The 23029-nt window shown below is 38.3% G+C and overlaps 2 protein-coding genes across 2 annotated transcripts; one reads left to right on the top strand and one right to left on the bottom strand.

Moving 5' to 3' along the window:
- Positions 1-5156: 5156 nt before the first annotated feature.
- NFE2L2 (nuclear factor, erythroid 2-like 2) lies at positions 5157-10207 on the top strand. Its single transcript, XM_010291632.1, has 4 exons — positions 5157-5423; positions 5588-5683; positions 6349-6528; positions 8400-10207. The coding sequence occupies exons 1-4, from the start codon at positions 5157-5159 to the stop codon at positions 9606-9608; spliced, it is 1752 nt and encodes a 583-aa protein (XP_010289934.1). The 3' UTR covers positions 9609-10207.
- A 7939-nt stretch (positions 10208-18146) lies between these two features.
- Positions 18147-22821, bottom strand: HNRNPA3 (heterogeneous nuclear ribonucleoprotein A3; the record flags this gene model as incomplete). The annotated part of the gene is made up of 10 exons (XM_010291633.1): positions 18147-18984; positions 19071-19142; positions 19229-19354; positions 20225-20371; positions 21459-21539; positions 21658-21750; positions 21827-21916; positions 22155-22365; positions 22463-22609; positions 22699-22821. Coding segments are annotated over 9 exons (1071 nt in total), but the record flags the coding sequence as incomplete, so codon positions are not given.
- Between the last annotated feature and the right edge of the window lie 208 nt (positions 22822-23029).

Raw genomic sequence — 23029 nt, 5'->3', positions numbered from 1 at the left:
TATTGGGCTAACTTTTTCTGCTTTCCATGCTTTCTCTGAAGCATGAGGCTGATGTGTCCAGGATTTTTTTTTCTGTAATTATGAGTTGTAATTAAATAAGTAGCTTACCTTGAAAAAGATTTCAGAAACAAACCACTAGTTACTGTGATTTCAGAGATCATATGAAAACATCAAATGATTTATAAATAATTCTTAAAACCTACTTGAACAAAACCAGTTCCTCCCGAGGTTAATGAGGGGAAGACATTCAGCTGTTGCTACCACTGCCTGTGCTTTTTCTTAAGTGGTAAGATGCTTCAGCTCCTTCTCTTGCACTTGCTTTATTACTTGATCCCCTCACTTTCATTCTTGCCTTGGGGTATCTTGGGTCCTTGATCCTCCCTTCCCACACGTTCTTTCAAATACAGCAAAAATTTAAGGTGCTTTTTATTCATTCCTTTCACTTTCTGGAAAACAAATAGGGGTTGGGGGACGCTTGGCCATGTCTCTTTCTGTGAGTAAGCTATAGGAGGGTTTTCCTGCTTCTCACGGGGTCCTGGTCTGAGCTTCCTGCTGGGTGCAATATCTGTTAATTCTGTTGCTGTTTCATTTATTCATGCTGGCATATGAAGTCTTCTCCCTTCTTGGAGTTAGGCGCTAATGGGTCATGGGGAAAAAAAACCCAAATCCTTGTCAGGTGAGAGGTACTGCTGCTGCTAACCCAATTTAGGCATGTTGCAAAAGGCACAATGTTAAGAAGTAAATGCGCAGACCCCACAGGTGTGCTGTGTATTAAGGGGATAGCTAGTAACAGGCTAAAAGCACTGTCTGGGTGCACTTTGTGAGATTGTTTCTCTGCTGACACTTGGGCCACTGGATGTTTCCACTTTACCAATTCTACTTGTAAATGGCTTCTATTCCAAACAAAACCAAAACCAGTCAGATAAACCAAACAGGGATGAAATAAAAAAATTAGAGTTTTCTTTTAAAGCACAAAAGTCAGTCTATGAAAATAACATGAAAACAGGGTTTCTTGCCTTTGTTTACGCTACTGCAGACGTGTTTGCTTAGGAGCAATAAGAGTTAATTGTCAAACTTTACAATGTAGTCAAAGATTTTCTCATAAAATGTATAACAGACTTTGCCCAGATGGCAAATGCTGATATGTAAATCTAAAACATGAAAATTTCCATTGGGGGCCAGATGGTGGCTTAATGTGAATTGTTTAACATTTATGTTTATCTTATTAAAAGTGCCTTTATATGTCCAAACCAAGCTATCGCTGTGGTTGGAAGAGCATATCACTAAATGAACAACAAAAAAATCAAACCGTGAGTACAAGGCACCTCCTGCTTACACGGATCATGGGAAAGCAAAGCATGTCCTTCTTTGAGAGAAGTTCTTTCTCTGTCTACAAAATTGTGAAGAAAATATTATAAATAAAATCAAACCACTGTTTGTCTGCTTGGGAAAAGTATTAAAAACATTACTTTCCCAGAAGTTAGAAATGTTGGACAGTGGTAATGCACACATGAAATACCTTAATGTATTTCCTCTCAAAATAGGGCGTTGGTGTTTGGTGGGAAAGAGCTGAGCTCTAGGCGAGGGGGAAGCATCGCAGCTGCAATCCCTCCCGGGCACAGGTCCTTCCTCCTGCAGGAGAGGCCTGGCTGTCCTGCGCCGCCTCTGCCAAAGCCATCGCTTCCTCTGATGCAATTCAAGAAATTGCACAACGGAGGAGAGAACAAACGGGCGTTTGTGGACTCCGTCACATGAGGGACTGCTGGCACCTTTACAGTAAATACGTGTGATATTAAGGGAAGTGGTTAGCGTGGCTCCGAAGGGCAGCGACGAGCCCTGCGTCAGACGAATCTTTCACAGGACTCTCACTGCATCGTGCTCCAGTTTGGATGCAAATCTGTGCTCGCTCGTCCCTCCAGATGAATCTTTCTGAGACCAGCACATCATGTTGAGGCATCTAAAAGTCAGAGGGTAGCTGCTGCACAGGCAAGAAGTAGAATGCCTTTTAATAGCTTTAGTTAAACACTCCAGGCATCAAATACGCAGTTATTTTTGTGATGCTTTCACAGTGGAAGGGGAAAAATGCTTCAGTGATAAGCCTAAAATAGAGTGCCTGTGGATACCTCTGTGTATGTGTGTGATAGTGTTCAACAAGACAGAGAAATAATTTAAAGAGGAAGATTGTGGGGAGGCTGAAGGAACAAAATTGCAAAATATTTGCTTTAGACTGCAAATTAATTTTTTTTTTTTTTTTTTTTAGTTCTTTGCCATTACCTCGTGCTAAGCATTGTGATTCACTCCTTGGTGAATCACTGGTCAACGTTGACTCCATTAACTTTGACCTGAGGCTTTGGACTAATGCCCAGATTTTTTTTTTTTTTTCTTGAAAAGGGTAGTATTACTAAAAGCATTGGCTGAAATTATAGATAAGTGTTAAATGGCAGGTTAATATTTGAATCAGTGTGCTGTTTGATGATGTTACATATTAGCATATTGAACAGAAGAACACTTCCTCCATGCAACCCATTTGTGTGAAGAGTAATTACTTGAATTGTTATTCAAAGTTAAGGCTAATATTGCTGTATTTATATAGAACATTTCAAATTGAAAATAGGAAGGCTCTTTTTCAACTCTATGGTGATAACTAAAAAAAAAACCCTCTTTGCCAGAGATAAGATACTGGGCTAAATATGATCCCTTGAAAAATAGCGACAGGAGCTGAGCCATGTTGTATTTCTCCAACAAGAACGCACAGAGGTGGTGGTGTACAGCCATAGCATTTTTTTTGGCCAGCTGCTGTCTTTGGACATCTCATCCCACAAACGAGGCAGCACCTGAAGCTACTTATTTTGATAATGAATATAGCCAGTAGCATGACTGAAAGATTTAATAGCTGTGCCTTAAGTTTTTACACTAAGGCAACATGGTTTTTCTTCTTAAGGAAAGCATGTTATGCCTTCTGTACCTCATTTTTTTAATCATTTGTTCTTTGTGATTTAAACTGAAACTGAGCACCAGTTCTGCTATTTTTGTGCTGTAGTGTGTTGCAACTCAGGGACGAAAACAGCTCTGTTAATTCACAGCCTCGTGCATTATACACACACACAAAAAAAAACTTTGGAGTCACATTTTTAATGGTGCCTTGTAAACGAATAATTCAGAAGTGAGCCCTAAAATCCAGATCCTGCAGTTTTATCCAGAACATATTGCAAATGCTCTGAGACTAGGAAACAGTTTTGAATCTGCTGCAGAAGGAGACAGTGAGCAGCTGGTAAACTACTGGCCCTTAATGAAGCTATACCATATTGCAGTATCTCCAATTACTGCAGAACTTAATTAGTTCGTTTTACCCTGCCAATCTGGAGAGACCAAACATTGTCTTGGGCAGCCACTGTAATTATTTCAGCTTCGTCATTGCTGGCCATTAAAGCTGAGTTTGGTCTTTCCTAGCAAGGTACATTAAATATGTCTTAGATTTTGGAATGCCTGCATGGTGTTATGCACAGATATTTTATGTAACTGTCCAATTTTAGAGAAAAGCAATTTTTTTAGTAACTGGTAGAAGTAGTTCACACCATGTATAAATGAGTGCTAATGGTATAAATTTTTTAACAAAGAAATGAGAATACTGAATTGGTTTGTTCAAATGTAGACTTGCCCTAATGCTTTTTGCCATAACTTGTACAGCAGTGATCATTTTGAATGGCAACATGACTTGGTATTCATTTGCTTTTCTATTTGAAAATTGTCTTTAGAGATAAGGGAGTGTTTTAATTTGATATGGTTGCAGAATAAATGTGTCTTGGGTGTAGAACTGCTAACTGAATCAGTAAAGTTCTGTTTAAATGAAATGTGTAGTGTTTGGTATATTATTTGTAGTGTGCTAGCCTGATGAGAATGCCCAACACTGAACATTATTTTTGTGTGCTGCTGCAAAAAGATAGTTTTAAGAAAAATGAAACATGCCATAAAATCAGAACTCCCAGGCACCACCTAGAAATTGTTGTCATTTACCCATCTGATAAATGTGGCTACCAAGTTATTAAAATTCTTTATCAGCTAATATCCAGATGGATGATTTTTGGAGTTATATTTTCTTCACAGGGGAAAATAGTCCAAACTTCAGCATTGAATATTTGAACAGTAAAAAAAAAAAAAAAAAGCCACCAACTTTCTTCCCCCCCAAAAAACCCCTTATGCAATAAATTAAAAGAAATTGTAGCCAAATCAAATAATATTAACTGGGTGGTTTTCCCTAAATAGCAGAGTTTAATTTGTCTTCTGAAACACTATAGGTGCAAGGTGTAGCCAATTTCCAATAAATTTAGGTCCTTGTTAGGTCTCTGATAATGACTGACTGTGATGAGCCAGAGGCCAACTGATTAACAATATTTGGCACATATTGACCTCTAGTTTTATACTCGGCTGCTCCAAATCAACTGCACTTACAGCATCAACTTAGACTAAGCTTTGAATGACAATTTTTTATTGCTTTAAGAATTGTGGTTAGTGCTACAGTGATGTTATATCGCTTGGTGACTTCGAAACCCGGTTATCCCCCGACTCTGAAGCCCTGTTCTGCTGATCTTTAAGATTAATACTTAATACCAGGATGGAACATAAATATTTTAAAATACATTTTGCAGTATGGCTATTATAGTTACTCCAGACAGCCACCATCATGTTTCTAGTCAGCTTTTACAGTTTTATAATACCACATGGAAAAAAACTTACATGGGCAAACTTTTCAATTTCTGGTTTCTTTCCTCCTAAAAATTACTTTCTAGAATTCATTCTATAGCTTCATGTTTTCTATGTGCTAACTTAGGAAAGAAGAGTATATTTATCATCTGGCTTGTTCATCTATTACCTTACCAATTGGAACAAATTGCTTAGTTTCTGTGAACCTGTGTGCAGGTCACAGCAACGAAACCATCAGTTCACACACTTCAGAAAGGTTATATAGAGCTATATTTTATTTATTTATTATTTTATTTATATTAAATATATTTTAATATATATCTATTTATTATTAGAATAAGCCTCAGTTACATGAGTCTACCTGTTTGATACAGAACTTAAAAGCTTTGCTATTGTTCTAAACAAGTTTTGCTGGGGAGTACGCATGCTTAAAAAAAGCATTTCTATTACAGGACATGAACTTGATTGACATCCTTTGGAGGCAAGATATAGACCTTGGGGCAAGGCGTGAAGTTTTTGATTTTAGTCAACGGCAGAAGGAGTATGAACTCGAGAAACAGAAGAAACTTGAAAAGGAAAAACAAGAGCAGCTCCAAAAAGAGCAGGAGAAAGCCTTGCTGGCTCAGCTGGAGTTAGACGAAGAGACAGGTGAATTTGTTCCAGTTCAGCCAGCTCAGCACATTCAGTCAGAAAATACTGAGCCACCAATTGGTTTTTCACAGGTAAATTCTAATATGTGTTTGTGAGTGTGTTGAAACCTTTTTCCATTCACAGGAAGACATAATGTTAGTGGTTACCTAAAATAAATTTGCATTCGTTGCTGTAATGGAAGATTCTTCAGTTATTCAAAGATGCAGTAATATTTTTTCATAACTTTCCTATTTAGACCACACAGACTTCAAAACCAGAAGCAGAGGCCTTGTCCTTTGATGACTGCATGCAGCTCTTGGCAGAAGCATTCCCATTTATAGACAACAATGAGGTAAAAATGCTCAATACAGTGGTTTCACGGGTGGTCTTCTAGGGGGATCAGTCTCATGTCTTCTCTTACTAAGATTTGTCTTTGCTGTAATACTGGTTTGTGATATGATTTGAGTGTTGTTCCCAAGCTGACTCCAGCTGCACTAAAGCAGTGTAGTAGGCTTAAACTAGGGCTGCATCCGGAGGGAGTGGGGTGGAACTCTTGTATTCCTTCTGCTTGCTGAATCCTGCAGCCAGGATTCGGTGTATGATGGCAGCTGATGGCAGCCATTCCAGGTACTGCAAATAACGGTAGTGGACTTCGTCAGTTTGTTACAGTGAGCTTAGTGCAGCTCTCTGGAGTTAGTGCATTTGAGCCACTTTATTTCCATGTGCTGACCCAGACTATTTAATGTGTGAAGATAAGCCCTTCATCAGCTGCTTTCTAGGGTCTTTTTCCTATTTCTTTCCTTAACATGAAAACTCCTTTAATGGGAATATTTTTGTATTATCCCATTATTTACAAAAAATGATTTTGTTAAGAAATACCTGCCTGTTTGTTCTGCAGAAATGGTAGAACACCAAAACCTAGATTTTTGCTATGGAAAATTCAGATTTCTTTTTTTGAGTGTGCTTGTTTTTGGTTTGTTTTGGGTTTTTTTAATTTTTGTTTTTTTAACACTCCAGGCTTCTTCAGCTGCATTTCAGTCACTGGTTCCTGCTCAGATCGATAGCAACCCAGTCTTCATTTCCACTGATCAAACTCAGCCACCTGAATCACCTGTTCTAGTTCCACTTACTGATGCAGAGAATATGCAGAACATAGAGCAAGTTTGGGAAGAGTTATTGTCCCTTCCAGAATTGCAGGTAAGGGTTGAGTATGATAAGCACCTGAAAAAAATAGCATGATATTTTGGAAGAGTATGGTATTTTGGAGAATGCCGTACAATAGCATCTTAACAGATGGTGTTTATAACTATCATGGTGGATCCTACACCTGTAGGATGTCTATAACTTAATATGAGCTTTTATTTTTTTCAAAATAATATATTGAAAAACATGTAGGAGGAAGAAAATCAGTTGTTTATCAGACAGCCTTAATAAAACACAATCTATCTTCCCATCAGAACTTCCCCATGTTTAAAAAAAATCATTGTTTGCCTCTGTACGCAACTTCTTGCAGCATGATCATGGTTGAAATTTCAGCTGCTTAAAAATGGACACTTCTGAATTATGGATGTACAACACGAGTTGTTTCTACAAGCGGTATTGTAAACGTGTGTGGCTCTTTTTTGCTGTGAGTAGATTGTGTAAATCACGGTTACTTTTACACTCAAATTTTATCTAAGGAAAAGGTTTTGTAAAGATGGTAATAGAACATATGTTTAGATACACAGAAGAGTCAGGGATAGTTACATAACTACTGTTTATACATGTTCAGTAAGAGCTAATTATGTAATGTACATGAACCAAATATTTCAAAGGAACAAAAAAATAACTTTGCTATAGTACTAAATTGTGCATTACAGAGGATATCTAGGGGTTTTTTTTCTGCTTATCCTTATGTCTCTATATTTTCCTTAGATTTCACTATAAAAGTGAGTAAATATATTTTCAAAAATATTATTGTACAACATGATCATGCTTCAGCATGATGCTGCTCTACTTTCTGCTATTAACACAAGAGGTGACTGCTCGGTAGAATGTCTGTAAATCTGAATATTTAAAATTTTTTAAAAAGTAAGTGTTTGCAGGAAATGCTTTTTTTCCTGCAATCCTACTTTTTCCCTTCATATTTTTATGTTTTTCAAAATTTTCCTAGTTTCCTAATCCCTACTGCTGTGGCAGGCTTAAAAGCTCCACATAAGTAACAAGGGCAATTGGCTGTGAAGAGGCAGCAGTGATGCTGAAAATACATTAAGAAATCAAAGCAAAATTATTTATTGCAGTAATTCTGAATAGTAGTTGAATAATCTTCTGAAAGAAGTGAGATAATTAAATTGAGGGTATCGTCTTTTACGAATTATGTTTGAAGAACAGAAAAAAAAAAAGAGCTCTCAAATTCAAAACCTTAGCTTAAGCCTTGAACGATCTCTGGCTGAATAATCAGTGTGTGGTCCCTTCTTAAGAGAAACAGAATCATTTTGGTAATTGCCTAATTCTTTGGGGACAGCAGGCGCACTTATTTCAGCTTCAGTTAAGAAACTGCCACGCTGTTGGAAAGACCAATGTGTCTTGTAGCCAATGAAAGCCCATCAGTGTAATAGTCTTCAACGCTCACACTGATGTTAGCCAGCTTAACTAAAAGTATGTGGAGTGAGTTAATGTTTGCAAGGCTTCATGTTGGTACTCCTTTTACTTCACTGAGAATTACATTTCTCTGCACTGAACAGCTGCTTCATTCAGTAAATCCTAAAAGAATCTCGTTTTTTGAGCAAATGTATCACATAACATGAAACTAAAGAGTGTTAAAAGTAATTGTTTGCTAGTAATGCTCATTAAGTCTCAGTCAACGATTTTGCAATTGCTGCACTCATGCCATTCCTAGCAGTGGTGCTTGTGAGAAGTTCAGACCTGGCAGCTCCGGGATCCCCACTAGCAGTTTAGCAGAACAGGAGGGCCCCGTGCAGCTTCCATATAGCGTTGGAATCTGTCTCTTCAGCATCTTGCTCTGAGGTTGAGAGGCTCTGCTGTCCTAAGCTAAATTGCTCAACTTCTCTCTTGCATTTCCCATGTAGTGTCTTAACATTGAAAATGATAACCTGACTGAGGTAAGCACAATCACAAGCCCTGAAACCAAGCCAGCAGAGATGCACAGCAGCTATAATTACTACAGCTCATTACCCACCATGAGAAAAGATGTTAACTGCGGTCCAGATTTCCTGGATAGTATTGAGGGCCCCTTTTCCAATGTGTTGCCACCAGAAGACACCAGCCAGCTGAGTGTGAACTCTGCAGATGACTCGTCCCCTTCAAATTCTGATTTCTGTGAGGATTTCTACACCACCTTTATTGATACAAAGGCGAACGGTGACACAGCAACGACAAACACTATCAGTCAATCACTTGCGGAAATTCTAAGTGAACCTATTGATCTTTCTGATTTCTCACTGTGTAAAGCTTTTAATGGCAACCACTCAGGAACCGCACCAGAATGTAATGATTCTGACTCTGGTATTTCATTAAATGCAAGTTCTAGCGTAGCATCGCCCGAACACTCTGTTGAATCATCTGCCTATGGAGATAAGACTTTTGGATGTAGCGATTCTGAAATGGAAGACATGGATAGTGCCCCTGGAAGCATGCCGCAGAGCAATGCTAGCGGGTACTCATTGCAGTTCCAGGATCAAGCGTTTTCTTCCGCGGGGCCAAGCACTCAAACACCTAGTTTGCAGCGTACAGACACACCAAAGAAAGAACCCCCCGCCAGTCCAGGCCACCCCAAAGCTCCGTTCACAAAAGATAAACCTTCAAGCCGCCTTGAAGCTCATCTCACGAGAGATGAGCAAAGAGCAAAAGCTCTGCAGATCCCTTTTCCTGTTGAAAAAATCATCAATCTCCCTGTTGATGACTTCAATGAAATGATGTCTAAGGAGCAGTTCAGTGAAGCCCAGCTTGCACTTATTAGAGATATACGCAGGAGAGGCAAGAACAAAGTGGCTGCTCAAAATTGTCGTAAGAGAAAACTGGAAAATATAGTGGAACTGGAGCAAGACTTGAGTAACCTAAAGGATGAGAAAGAGAAATTGCTCAAGGAAAAAGGAGAGCATGACAAAAGCCTTCGTCAAATTAAAAAGCAACTAACCACCTTATACCTTGAGGTCTTCAGCATGCTACGTGATGAAGATGGGAAGTCTTACTCTCCTAGTGAATACTCACTGCAGCAAACTAGAGATGGCAATGTCTGGCTTGTTCCTAAAAGCAAGAAGTCAGAGACTAAACTTTGAAGGGCAGCACAGCTGGCTACTGCTCTTCAAGTTGTTATTTTTGTATCATTACCCTGATAGTTTTTACTGTGAGATGGAATGTGGAATTAAGTAATATTTTTCAGATGGAATGTGGAATTAAGTAATATTTTTCAGGTAATTCTATGCAATGATGATTTTAAAGTTAATAATTAGTTTATGGAAGAGGCAAGTTTAAAACTAATGGTGTAATGCAGATGGACATATGCAAAATTTGTAATCTCACTTTTATAACAGACATTTCCTTCTTATAGCACCACTTTGACTAGTTTCCATATACCTGTAAATATTTAAAGATACCATATTTATATACTGTTCCTATCTCTTGTTATATTCATAGATTTATTTGAGAGATATATTAAAAATTATTTTAGCCTTCTGAATATAATTTCTTGCAAGACAAACAGTCTGGCTTCTGATACTTTTTTATAAATATGCAATAGTATTTGTTTCCCATTGTTCTTACACATTTATACTTGCTTTATATTTAATATATGATTTTAATTTAGTATGAAAGTTGATACTTTGTGTTTTGATTTTGATTTACCAGTTCATTAAACTTTATTTTTTAACTCTACTTCACACACATTTATTTCCCTAAAGAAGGGAGATCCTCACTAGTTTTTCAAGGCTAAGTCCTCATGTACCAAATATGCTTAATAACCAGAGTTGTATCACACGGCATTGTCAGCATTACTGATGCTTCATTCAACATAATTTTAACTGCCATTTGGAAGGATTGTGTAACATAAAGTTAAGTTTCAAGTCTATGCTAAGTTGGCAGAATTTTTGTTTTGCTCTTTGAACACTACTTAAATTCATGATGAGATCTTTCTGCCAAAGGCATTTAAAAATCTGTTAATTAAGATGTCGTCAGCATTATGCATTTTTCCAACTAAAAATTCTGTACACTTTTGAGTAATTGTTCTAGAAACACACTGTTTCTGTGTGTCTCTGACTCCAATCACTGGGCATCGTTTGTCACTGCGATTACTTTGGAGTTTATGGGAGAAGGCATATTAACTGCCAACCAATGGCACTATTTGGAACCTGGGCTCAACTAACTGAAAAGCGTTGTGGTGTTTAAATTATGATTTATAAGAGAATAAAAATTGGGCAAACAAACAGCATTGTTTTGTTTACTCTTCAAATGGCCTCTGTACTTGATCTTCTGAATACAGAAAATGCATAATTTGTAATATGAAATACACATATCAATCTGAACATTAAAAACCATATCATCTTCCTTCATCTTCCCTATGAAACTACTGAAAGGCATATTTAATCTGAAATTTTTTTCTGCTACCTGTGCTCTGTATCATTTTAGGAATATTTTGTCTATACAATATTATGCACAACTTCATTTAGTATAATAAACATCAAGTTGTCTTGCAAGACCTTATTGTACATCTTTTTTAAAGAAGGAACCGGAGATACTGAAAAAGGGTAGAGTAGGACCCATGAAGATAATCTCATCTCATGGCTGGCCATGAAAGCCAAAAGAACAATTTATATTATCATAATCCCAATTCTGTACTTTATCACTTTTTATGAACCTTCTGAGTGTCCTCAAAGAAAAACTAAACCCAAAAAGGAAGGGTAGGGGGCTGATACAGAAAGCCATTGTCCTGATGAATATTAGTCTGTCATAGGATGCTATGGAAGTTCTCCTGGTTTTGGCTGTTCCATGCTGTTTGCTGCTTTCATACAACCCTAGTGACTCCAAGCCCTCTCGCCTGAATGGCATTAACGAGTTTGGCACCTACAATTACATAGGAACCAGTTTTGGTTTTACCTATATGCACAGAATTTCAGATGCCGTTGTGTTGTCCAGTTGGCGACAGCAGTATCAGTGTAACACTTCACAATCAGCTTTTACTACCCCAAATAATTTTGTATTTCCAATCTTTGTCACCTTGTCATTCATCTTCCTGTTAACTCATTTACTGATTCTGAATAGCAGAGGCCTCTAGTACCCAGTGCACGCACGCATACACCCACTCTCCCTCTGTTGCACTTCATCTGCAGCGCAGCCTTAGCTAACCAAAGAGCAGAGCAGTAACAGCAGCTTCCTTCACTGAGAAAGTAGTTTTGCTCCAGGGCAGTGTAACACCAGGAACCATCATCCTATTGACTACATCCTCTTTCAAAGGCAGGTGTAACGGCCAAGTGCCAGTACCAGAAGAAAGTCTTTGGTACCCAAACCCCAGGGCTGTGAGCTGCTCTAGCCCTGCCTACCTTAAGAGAAAAGTAATGGTTTCACACAACTTCTCATACTGCATTACTTGCTGCAAACTTTCAAGGGAGGTCCCGCCCCACAAAATGGTTGCATCTGAGGCAGCAGATAGATACAGTGAAGTCATGAAAAAAACCTGTAGCCTCACATTTCCAACATTCATGGAAGTGCTAGGAACCCTGCCCGTTACATCGAGTAGTTAACATTTGTGTTCTTGCAGAAGACATTTATTGGGAAATGTAAATCCAGGTGACCCAACTTGCACTTTGAGGCTGCTTACCTTGCTTATACTGACCTTCTTCCTTGTTAGCAGTGTGTCAGTCCATCCCACTGCACAGTCCTTGACATACTCTGAATGCAAGAGGACTCCTTTTTGGAGGAAATGGTCAATACCAACAGTTGAAAACTTAGAGGCAAGATTTGGTGGATGAAGTAGGATTATTCGCTCTAGGTAGGGCAGCCAAGCTAAATCAAAGCTATTGCAGTAATGAGGGATACTTTTCTTGCTGCTGTTGTTCAAATGTGCCTCTATTGGGTTTGCCACCAGCACTGCCTAGGGAGGAAAACACCCCTAACAATTGCCAAATGTCGGCAAAACACTAGGGAAACATGAGACTTTGCTGCCATTTAAAACAAGAGGATCTAATCCATATTTAAGGATGGCAATTTTAGAGCATAGGCATTAAGGAAGAGCTATGGCTCCAGTCTTTCAACACTGATACACAGCGGTAGGTCTGATGGCAAAGCGCAGAGAACCTAAAGAGGAAGAGCTCCTGGGCTCCCCTCCCACACCATTAACTAGGCTATCAAATGTCTCTGACTTACAGAGAACATGTTCTCTCTGGCTGTAATAGAAATACCTTAATTACAAATTGGCTGTAAGACAGAGACCTCAGTAAACCCCTGCCCTCCTCTTCAATTTGTTCCTTATTTTAGCACTAATGCGAAAGCCGAAGGCAAACAGCATCCTTGCAGCCTTTGCAGGGGCTGTTGTATTTGTACTACTCACACATCTAAAACCTAGTACAGGGCTACTTACACAGGGACCACGACAGCTTGCATCCAGTTTAAACCAGTATTTTTCATGTCATGAACACAGTACTCTCATCAAAACACCCAACATCGTTAAGGAAAAAAATACGCCACATTAGATTATTTTGGTATATGTGAAAACGTCAGATTGCAAACTATATCCTTCATTTATTATTATTACTGAGGTACAGAGTATGTTCTCAAACCCGAGAGCGACTAGTGACATTGCCAAGTCTAATGCATCACCATGCTGACCTCACACATTGACAAGTCTCCACATGAAGACCATTTCTTTCTTGACCAAAACATTCAGTTTTGAAATTGTTAAAAATAAAGCCGAGGAGCTGGGCTGAACCAAGGTTTTCTGACTTGCAGTCCCAAGTTGGAAAGATGATCCTGTAATGCATAATGTGTCGCAATAATTTAAGACAACTTTGCATTCCTCGCAGCACTGAAAGAAGGTGATGGCAACGCATTTTAGATTGTAAGTCATTTGACAATATACACTTTATTCTGATACAAAATTGACGTATTTTAACAAATTTCAATCCATTATGGACTATACTGGAATTTTTAATTTCCATGCTATTTTAAAACTTGTTTAACCACAAGTTCTACGATTGCAGCACACTAGCACCATTGCTCTTGAAGTCTTTGCCAGTAATTATAACATATTATTCTGTTTCCAATCTTGCGATATTATCTTCTACATGAAGGCCATTTTTCTTCTACGGAGATACTTGGATTACTTTAGTTCAGGAAAAAGCTAATCTTAGATAGAGTTGTCAACCTGTAGCACCCACAGCAGAAAAAGAATCATCCATCAGATATCTGAATTTCAGTGATACTCAAGATCTTTCATGCTCCACACAATTTAAGATACAAACACTTGTCAGAGACCACAGACTGATATGTAAGTGAATAGTCCACTGCAGTGTAGACAGTATATGAAAACATGTTAATGAACCAAAGACAGCAAGTCAGTACATGACACAATCAATGCTTGAAAGACTAGGAGCATTCCCCTTCCCACCTTAAATATTTAAAGGATTTCAAAGTTAAGACACTGTGTTTAATTTCAGTGTTCTATAATAACAAAACACTTAGCACATCTGCATCAACCTGGGCCCCTTTTGGGGAAATACCTATTTACTACATGAAAGTACCACTTGGTTTTGGTACCAAATAAGCTTCCGGAGAACTGCAGCTCAGGCACCAATGCTTTGTTAACTTTACAGCTCCACCTGTATTTACAGCTACTGTTTTCAATAGCAGCCACTATAGAAAAACCTAGCCATGAAACAATATTCTTTACTCTTGTACAAAGGTAACGCTTGACCAAGGACTCCTTAAGGGTGTGTTTATTTTTGACAAAGTTTACTTCTGAACAAATGGGGGTATCAATAACTGAAATGAAGCAAATTAGTCTGACAAGAGTGTTGTAAACCCAAGTGTGAAACTAATTCTAGCAGTGAATATCTAGTTCTATCTGTGACGCAAAAAGACCCCTCCAGAGCACAGAATGAGTCTGCAGCAATATAGAATCCTCTCATGTTAAAGAAAGGTAGAGCTTTGCTCTATACAGAGGCCTAGTAATGGGATGCAAACTAGAAAGAGCTTTTGTTAAAACATTTTCAAAATTTTACTGTTAAAAAATTGTGACGTTCTCCCTCCCCCAAGAACAAAAGCACTTGCCCTCAACTGAGTAATTGTGAGACACACTAATGCTTTTCCCCATTACCTCTTGCTACATACAGATGCCTAGGTGAGCTCAGAAGGCAACCTCTGCAGAGCAGAGGAAGAACGAAGGTTTTCCACCTCCTTCTTACACTAAAGGTGTAAGAAAGCAAGCTTGTCACCTCAGCAACAGCTGGAGAGACTGTGACCTTACTGCAGTGATTTCAAATTTTCGCTCAATCTTGGCTAAGGAAAAAAACATTTGTCAATGTTTCTTAAAAATGGATACGGTCATTGTGAGATTTCCATTAAGTAGCTCCTGATTGTATGAAAATCTCAACATTAACACAGTAAATTACTTCCAAGTTAACTTTTAATTGTACGTTACAGTGTCAAGAGTTTGCTTTCTGGATGTTTACAGACAGCAGGTAACAAGTTTAAACACTTGAATCAGTCTGTGAACATGCCTAAGCCCCAGGTTAAACTGAAATGCAGAAGTTCCATTTGACTTTATTTTCTGAGTAACTGAAGCACAACCAACGCTAAAAACAGAAACTGACTTCATGCACAGACTCAAAAATGTATTGGCACATTTAAATAGGTACCATACTACTATACAGAAGGAGTTAAAAATATCCCAGACCTGTAACAATCAAAGATGCAGAAAAGGAGACACATGTTCCAAGAGTTAAGAACTGATGTGCATAAAAGCAGATTCCATGCAAAGTTTTTATCGCCATTCATCTGTATAAATGCAGTTGTGCTTTCAGCTGGGTATGAATCACGGAAGAGTTAGCCTCCACTAAACTACCCTGCCTGAAAGCACCAAAATAGCTGGGAAGTCTGATTTGTGCAGATAAATACAAACCCACCCGGTAAGCCAAGATTCATTTATTAGGAGGAAAATCCCTGCTCTAACCAATGCAAGTGCCTTTACAGAATTTCTGCAGCAGCAGCGTATCACACACTACTGAGAATTGTGATGAACCGCTTCAGCCTCTTCACCTTCCTGGGTTTCTGTAAGGTGTCTCTTTATTACAAGGCAACGAACAATTTCTCACACCCCCCCAGCACACTCCCCACAGTAACTAGAGCACGTTATTTCAAAACATTCATCGTTTCTCTCGTGTTGATCTCGGACACACAACCATTTTGTACCTGCCAGGAACAGAAGATGCTTGAATAGCAATTATGCCAGCAAACAACGCTCATCCAGAACAGGAAATTCTGGATGACATATGCTGGAATACTTGCTCCTTAAGGCTTTCCTTGGTATTAAAAGGCTGGCAAAGGAAAGCCTAGAAGGAAATAAGGGTTAAACAAGTGTTTTACTATACTCTACAAATCTTACCCAGTCAGAAACCTTCAATTGAAGAGGATGTGCAAGACATTCCCCATTTTGTCAAGCAGCAGCTTCTCATTCAACCTGAAAATTAAAGAAATTACTCTTACCTTGTTTAAAAACCTCCCACTACTCTTTATAATTCATGAAAAATTTTAAAGGCAAACCTTACCTATGCTCATTGCCCTTCCTTTCAGGTCTAAATGCTAGACCTATTGATTTTGAGTCAACTCAAGTAGCTATCACTCAAGGAGGTTCCAAAAGGTGAAGAACTCTTGCTAGACTTTCTTCGATATTTCAGCTGTGATAAGCAGATTTAACTAGCCTTTGGGAAGCTGCTCACTATCAGCACAGTATCTTATGCCTTCACTTTTCTGGAAGTTGAAGCTGTTGCTCCTGCTGCCTTGTCATTCTTTAATTATGCTGACTTCTCCATACTCAATAGGCTGCTGAAGTCCTGTCTTATGAGTCTCCTTAGCAAAGTATGGATCAAAGAAGTACATCCTAGGTTCTTTAAAGCTGGTTAATCACTGTCCTCACGGCTTACACTTTTCCACGTCACAAACAACAGCTAAGCTACCCCACCCACCTACAAAGCGGTCACTTACATCCATCTCTTAAAAGGTTGCATACAGATCTTGTTCATAAAGTTTATTATGACACTATTTTTCAAAGTTAACATTGTTGTCACAGTACAGCTACAAGAGGCCCTGTTAAAAAGAACACTGTCAATACATTCTAAAAAAATTTAGAAATACCAGATCAATTGTCAGAAGGGACATCAACCCCATCCTCCAGTTGTCCCTGCAATCAGATGCAGGCCCCAGGTACAAGTCTACACATCTTCTAAGCGTAGTAACGTACATAGCAAGTCAGTAGTTAGGTGGCTCACTCCCTAGTGAGTTGTGGTTTAGTTTCCAATGTTTTCAAACTCCAAATGGGTTGTTTAAAAAATGCCTTTATTGAAATACAGCCTCCCCCCCACCCCAAGCCCAAATTAATATGTACAACAACAGAAGCGTTCACTAAATCACCAGTTCTTGCTTTAACTTTAGAGAGACTTTAAAACCCCACAGAAAAGAATAAGCAGACTTTGAAATCCAGTTTGGAGGCTACCATCTTGACACCGGTTCCTTGTTTTAGTGTACTGCAGTCTAGATACACTCCAATAACAGTGTTTAAATAACATCATTTAATTTTTTTTTCAAACAACACACTCATTTTTCTACTACTTCTTAAAATTATAATTCATTATTAATATGACTGATTATGCCTTGAGCCATTTCATACATCTTTGCAAATTCATTCCTACACTGGAATCGCATTTACCTTATACTGCACATTGACCCAGAAGTGAAACAGGTGTGAATAATTCCAATACCATATTGCCAAGTGTCTGAATATTTCTTCTATTGACTGGGTCCCTACTCCTCTGAGTCTGAATTGACAGAAAGCACTGTCCTGGCAACAGTCGAGAGAAGTCACATCAGATGAGGAAAGGACAGACTGCAGTGCCTTCATTTGGCGGTCAGAAGTGAGAATGAAGTACAATTTCTAGCCATACGTGCTGATAAGATTTGCTACTCCAGTGCATCAAAGCAAATTGTAACACACTATCATTCTACCTGTGGCAACTCAAGACTGTACCATTCTACATTGTGGAAAGCGTTTCTAGTCAGTAAAATACAACTAGATCGTGTTTCGGTTTATCTTCCAGCTCTTAGCTGAGCGCAGACATTCGCAAGGGAAGAAGCTCGAGAACTATGCTACTCAGAGCCCATCATGAATGGGCTTTTGGAACGCATTACCTGGGACTGCCAGTGATTGATTACACCTGCGCTACCCTTGGCTCCCAGTCAGAAGAATGTGTCCAGAAAATTGCCTAGGGTGCATGCAAGAAAGTATATAGCCATTAAGTTATTGAGGAACATACCTAGTACTCTCACTATGACGCCTCATGTCATTGAAACAGCGCAGTCTGGCGTGAGGGAGAGGGAAATGGGGACAAAGGAAGGGGATGAAAATTCCAAGCCACCCTCCCCAAAGTATAGTTTTATTGAAACAGAATCATTGTATATCCCAAGGAAACAGGCACTTGATTCCCCCCACCTTAACTTCTCGGGAATTACAATAAATATAAAGATAAAAAGCAAGTTTCTTTTTCTCTTCACCCAAGACTTAAGCGACTGAAGTTATCCCTTATACATCTCAAATGAGACGGGAGACAGCTTTAATGTGTCTGAAGTTGGTCTTGTTAAAATATTTATCATGCCTTATTTTCTTGAAGCGCTAGTACTAATACAGAACTACAAATTAAAAAAATATGCACAAACCAAAAAGTAATTTGAAATTTTCATTAAGGTAAAGCTTAGTTCTATAATTCACAAACACTAATTTGAGTAACTCAATCCTAGTTATACATCTAAACAAACTATAATGCAACATACAGATGTTTTCCCTCTGTATGCCTATGTAACTCATGTCAATGACAGTTACATATATACACTGAGACTAGACCCCTTAAGACTGCAAATCAATAGGTGTTTCTATTGTTAACTTTAAATTAATACAAAATAGTAATTGAGAAATGCATTAATCCTCTCTATTAACTAACAAGGAAACACCCTAAACTACATTTTATTTCTGTTATAGAGTTCTCTGTACTAAATGTGGAAAAACTGAACTACACAAATATTGAAAAGTTAAAAATTCCTTAATTTGTTTATTCCTGGTACCACTACCACAATTTACAGGGCAATATACCTGATGTAATGGGAAAATAAAAAGAAAAAAGAAAGACAAAGCTACAACAGATAAAGACCTCAGGAATGTACATCTAATCGACACTACATTGCATTAATCAATAGCTGCACTTTTTGCAAACTGTGGCTATGACAGTCCTGAACAAGAAGGGTTTCCTGTTTAAGCTGCAGTAACTTTTCTGACTATGGATCATCGTTCCTTCTGTGGCAGATTTTACAGTTCCTCTAATGCATTTGGGACGACTGTCTCAAAGTAACCTGCAGCTTTCCTGACAACTCCTCGCTCTCTCTCCTGCTAAGAACTGTAGCCTGTTGAATACAGGATAAGAAAATTATTACTCTCAGTGAACAGTTGTACATCATTAATCATCATTATAAATATACATTACACCTACCCTTTTTCTGGTAGCATTTTTAGAATCTTCTACCACCATAGCCCCCACTTCCACTTCCAGATCCATAACCACCTACAAAAAACAGGGTGTATATTGAAATACAAGAATAACAAGAAATGTTGACCCCAAAAATATTTGCTGTACAAAATCATATTTACCACCATAGGGACTGCCTGAACTTCTGCCACCAAAGCTGCCACCGCCTTTCATGGGACCATAGTTAGACTGCTGTTGTCCACTGTAATTGCCAAAATCATTGTAGTTGCCACTTCCACCATAATTGCCTGAAACAAATACAGATTTATAAAGCCACTTTTGTTCAACACTTCAGCCGTGAAGCTTGCCAAATTATGACATCCAATGTAAACGTAAATTGTAATAATTTAAAACTATTTAAAATAGAATTGCTGGCATTTTGCATGCTACCTCTACTCACAATGCACAAATGGCAGAAGACATTTAGCGTTTTGAAGATTAGAAACTGTTATTTCATTGAAGATGAAAAACATCGCACGACATTAGAAAATTTACACAGATCTGAGTAGGCAATTTGTAGTTAATACAACAGGCCAAATTTAAGGCCTCCAAACTCAGAAAAGCACGTGAGTTTCAAAATAATTCTTCCACTGCCCAGCACTTTGCATGTATGATAATAACATAAACTACATTAAATTTATTTGTGCCAAAATGTGATAGAACTGTAATGGGCATGCTGCATATACACATCAGAAGGTAGTAAGTATTTATTAGGTGTGCAGCAGATTTTGCAGCTTGAGTCCCCAAACCTGGGGCAAACAATTAAAAAGCTTATGTAAACTTAGATTTATAGTCTTCACAAAGGAGGACATGATCTACATGACGTGAACTGGTATCTGATGGTAACAACATACTTAAAATGGTCAAAAGCTTCAAAATTCTCCTACTTTGCCTCCACGCACAGATTTATAGCTGCTGCTTTTTGAAAAATAAGTTCCAGGCAAAACAATATTCTAGTGTATCAAACCTGATCCAGACGAAGAGGAACTTTCCTTACATAACACAGCATTCTACATTAAGACCTAATTGTACAACTCATTTCATGCAGTATCATACTTCAGGCATACAACTCAGACCTGCCTAAAAAAATGGATGTCTAATTAAAGCTGGCATCTTACCACCACCAAAATTTCCTCCTTCATTGTAACCATCATATCCTCCTCCTCCACCTCCATATCCACCACCTGGGTTTCCATATCCTGGTCCTCCACCACCACCGTAACCTCCTCTGCTGCCATAGCCAGGACCACCTCCATAGTTGCCACCTTTGAATAAAAGAGTCAAACTAAACACACCAAAGCTAAATATTGATAAGAAAAGGTCCATTAAAAAACAAAACAACAAAACAAAACCACAACAGAAACACACAATAAAAGTGTCTCTCAATGTTTTCCCTGTATTATATTAATTGCAGTTGTGTAATTTATCTAAACTATTTAATCCAAACAAAAAACCCGTTAGTTTATGCATACCCTTGAAGCACGATACTTAGGAGTTCATTCTGGCTCACAGAAAATATAGAGACAGGCTGCTACCAGCACCACCACACACTGCATGTAATAGCTGCCTCTTTACACAAATGGCTTTGTTAGTACTGTGTATCATCCTCTTTATTCCTCTGAACTGAAATGACTCAGTAGGTAAAGTCCTCAAAAGAATTCTGGTTTACAGTTTATATCTAGACATGCAGCTTTATTTACATGTATGTCAAAGCTACTGGACATTCTCTTTTGCTAATCACATAAAGCATATCTGAAAGACTTAGTATTCCAGATGCTGATCTGGTCTCTGACATTTTGATAAGAGTAGCAAACTGGGTAATAGAACTCAACATCACTACATATATCTGCTTATAGAATCAGGACATAAGTAACTGCACAGTACTTCCCTCATTTTTTTCCCCTCCACAAAAATGCTACTTCCACAGCCCTTTTTTGTGGTAATTTCCACAGTTCTCTTCAGATGCATTTTGGATACTCATCTAAACTTCATCATGAAAAAGATACTGCTGAGCCATCAGCAGTCTTACAGTTGATTGAAAAGATTTCTGGTATATTAGTTGGTCACCACTTTATGCCGTTTTAGTCATCTCATCTGACACCAGAATTTTCATTTAGTTCTCAATAATCATAAACAGCTGCTGCATGACCTCATGACATGAGGTTTTTTAAAATAAGATTTTTTTTTTCCACCCATCATTTTGTGGGGAAAACAAAAAAACCTTTAACTCTTCACAGCTCTACAATGTAGAAAACATTATCACCAAAGTAAACTTGGTTTGCAAGGCGAAGGCAAGACTTACAGCTGGTTATAATGTTGGGGAAAAAAAAAGAAAGTGAACAAGACACTTACCATCACCAAATCCATTGTATCCGTCACCACCCCCAAAGCTTCCTCTGCTCCCACCACCGCCACCACCACCCCCATAGCCTCCTGGAACATAAAACAGATGAGAATGTTTTCCTGAACACACCTGTTAAGTGTTTAAACCAACTGACACAGGAAATAAAAAAAGACAAATCACATTTTATATAAACATTCCAGTCTTTACCTCTCCCGCCAAAGTTTCCTCCTCGGCCAAAGTTCCCTCCACCGCCTCCAAAGTTTCCACGACCCATGAAGTTGCCTGAGCCACCCCCACGACCTACAAAATATTTTACTTTAATTACATTAATTGAAAACTAGTTACATAAAATAACCATGCACAACTCCAAACTCACCTCTTTGAGAGCTAGCAGTTTGCATCTCTTGTTTTGAGAGTGCTTTTTTCACTTCACAGTTATGTCCATTTATAGTATGGTATTTCTGAACTAGAGAAAATTGTAAAATAGGAAACAGATCAAATAATTGAAAGCAATATGCTACACAACTCTCACAGAAAGCTACTGTAAGGCATGACCACACTTCTTTTAAAGGGAACATTAAATCAAGCCCATTTCTTACAATAGTCAAGCAGTTGATTATGCCAATATCTTACATTCCACACACTGCTGTTCTCAAATCTAACGTTAGTTTTATCCCATAAGTCATTTCTCACTAGTTACATACCGACAATTTTATCAACTGTATCATGATCATCAAAAGTTACAAAAGCGAAGCCTCTTTTTTTTCCGCTTTGCCTGTCTTCCATGACTTCTATGGTTTCAATCTTGCCATATTTTTCAAAGTACTCCCTTAAATTATATTCTTCTGTATCTTCTTTAATCCCACCAACAAATATTTTCTTTACTGTGAGATGTGCCCCAGGCTTTACAGAATCCTGCAATGCCAAGAATGACATTCAGCATTTTAAATTATTAGGTGAAGATTAGGAAATAATGTTAACTGAAACATGTTATGTTAACTTGTTAACTTACCTCCCTTGAAACTGCTCTCTTTGGTTCAACCACGCGTCCATCAACTTTATGCGGTCGAGCACTCATGGCAGCGTCCACCTCCTCTACACAAGAATAAGTCACAAAGCCAAAGCCTCTGGAACGTTTCGTTTGTGGGTCTCTCATAACCTGCAAAAACAGAGAAATACTCTGTATTTCTGTACTAGATTAAGTACCTATATCCTTTCAAAAGCACAAACTAATATTTGACACTTTACCACACAGTCCGTGAGCGTGCCCCATTTTTCAAAGTGCTCTCTCAAGCTATCATCTGTTGTTTCAAAGCTCAGACCTCCAATGAACAGCTTTCTCAACTGCTCTGGCTCCTTTGGCTCATGGCCCTACAAAATCAAAAATCAAAAACGTATTTTGAATACAAACCACATAGTTAGAATGTCACAGAATTACTAAAAATTATCTGTGCACATTATAACTACAAATACGTGGAATACATTTACATAAAAACAATGACTTCTAATGGATTTAGGCAGCAGCATAGTAAACACTTAATGAGGTGTGGTTTTAATTAAAACACTAACTAACAACTTG

This window comes from Phaethon lepturus, unplaced genomic scaffold, assembly GCF_000687285.1.
Source record: "Phaethon lepturus isolate BGI_N335 unplaced genomic scaffold, ASM68728v1 scaffold2487, whole genome shotgun sequence".
NCBI lineage: Eukaryota > Metazoa > Chordata > Aves > Phaethontiformes > Phaethontidae > Phaethon > Phaethon lepturus.
This window is presented reverse-complemented; position numbering and strand designations above follow the sequence as displayed.

What these genes read in the sequence shown, in the direction of transcription:
- NFE2L2 (XM_010291632.1), top strand. Translation starts at nt 5,157, where the DNA reads ATGAACTTGATTGACATCCTTTGGAGGCAAGATATAGACCTTGGGGCA. An exon ending in CATTTATAGACAACAATGAG is followed by an intron (nt 5,684 to 6,348) that starts GTAAAAATGCTC and finishes TTAACACTCCAG; the next exon opens with GCTTCTTCAGCTGCATTTCA. An exon ending in TGTCCCTTCCAGAATTGCAG is followed by an intron (nt 6,529 to 8,399) that starts GTAAGGGTTGAG and finishes TTTCCCATGTAG; the next exon opens with TGTCTTAACATTGAAAATGA.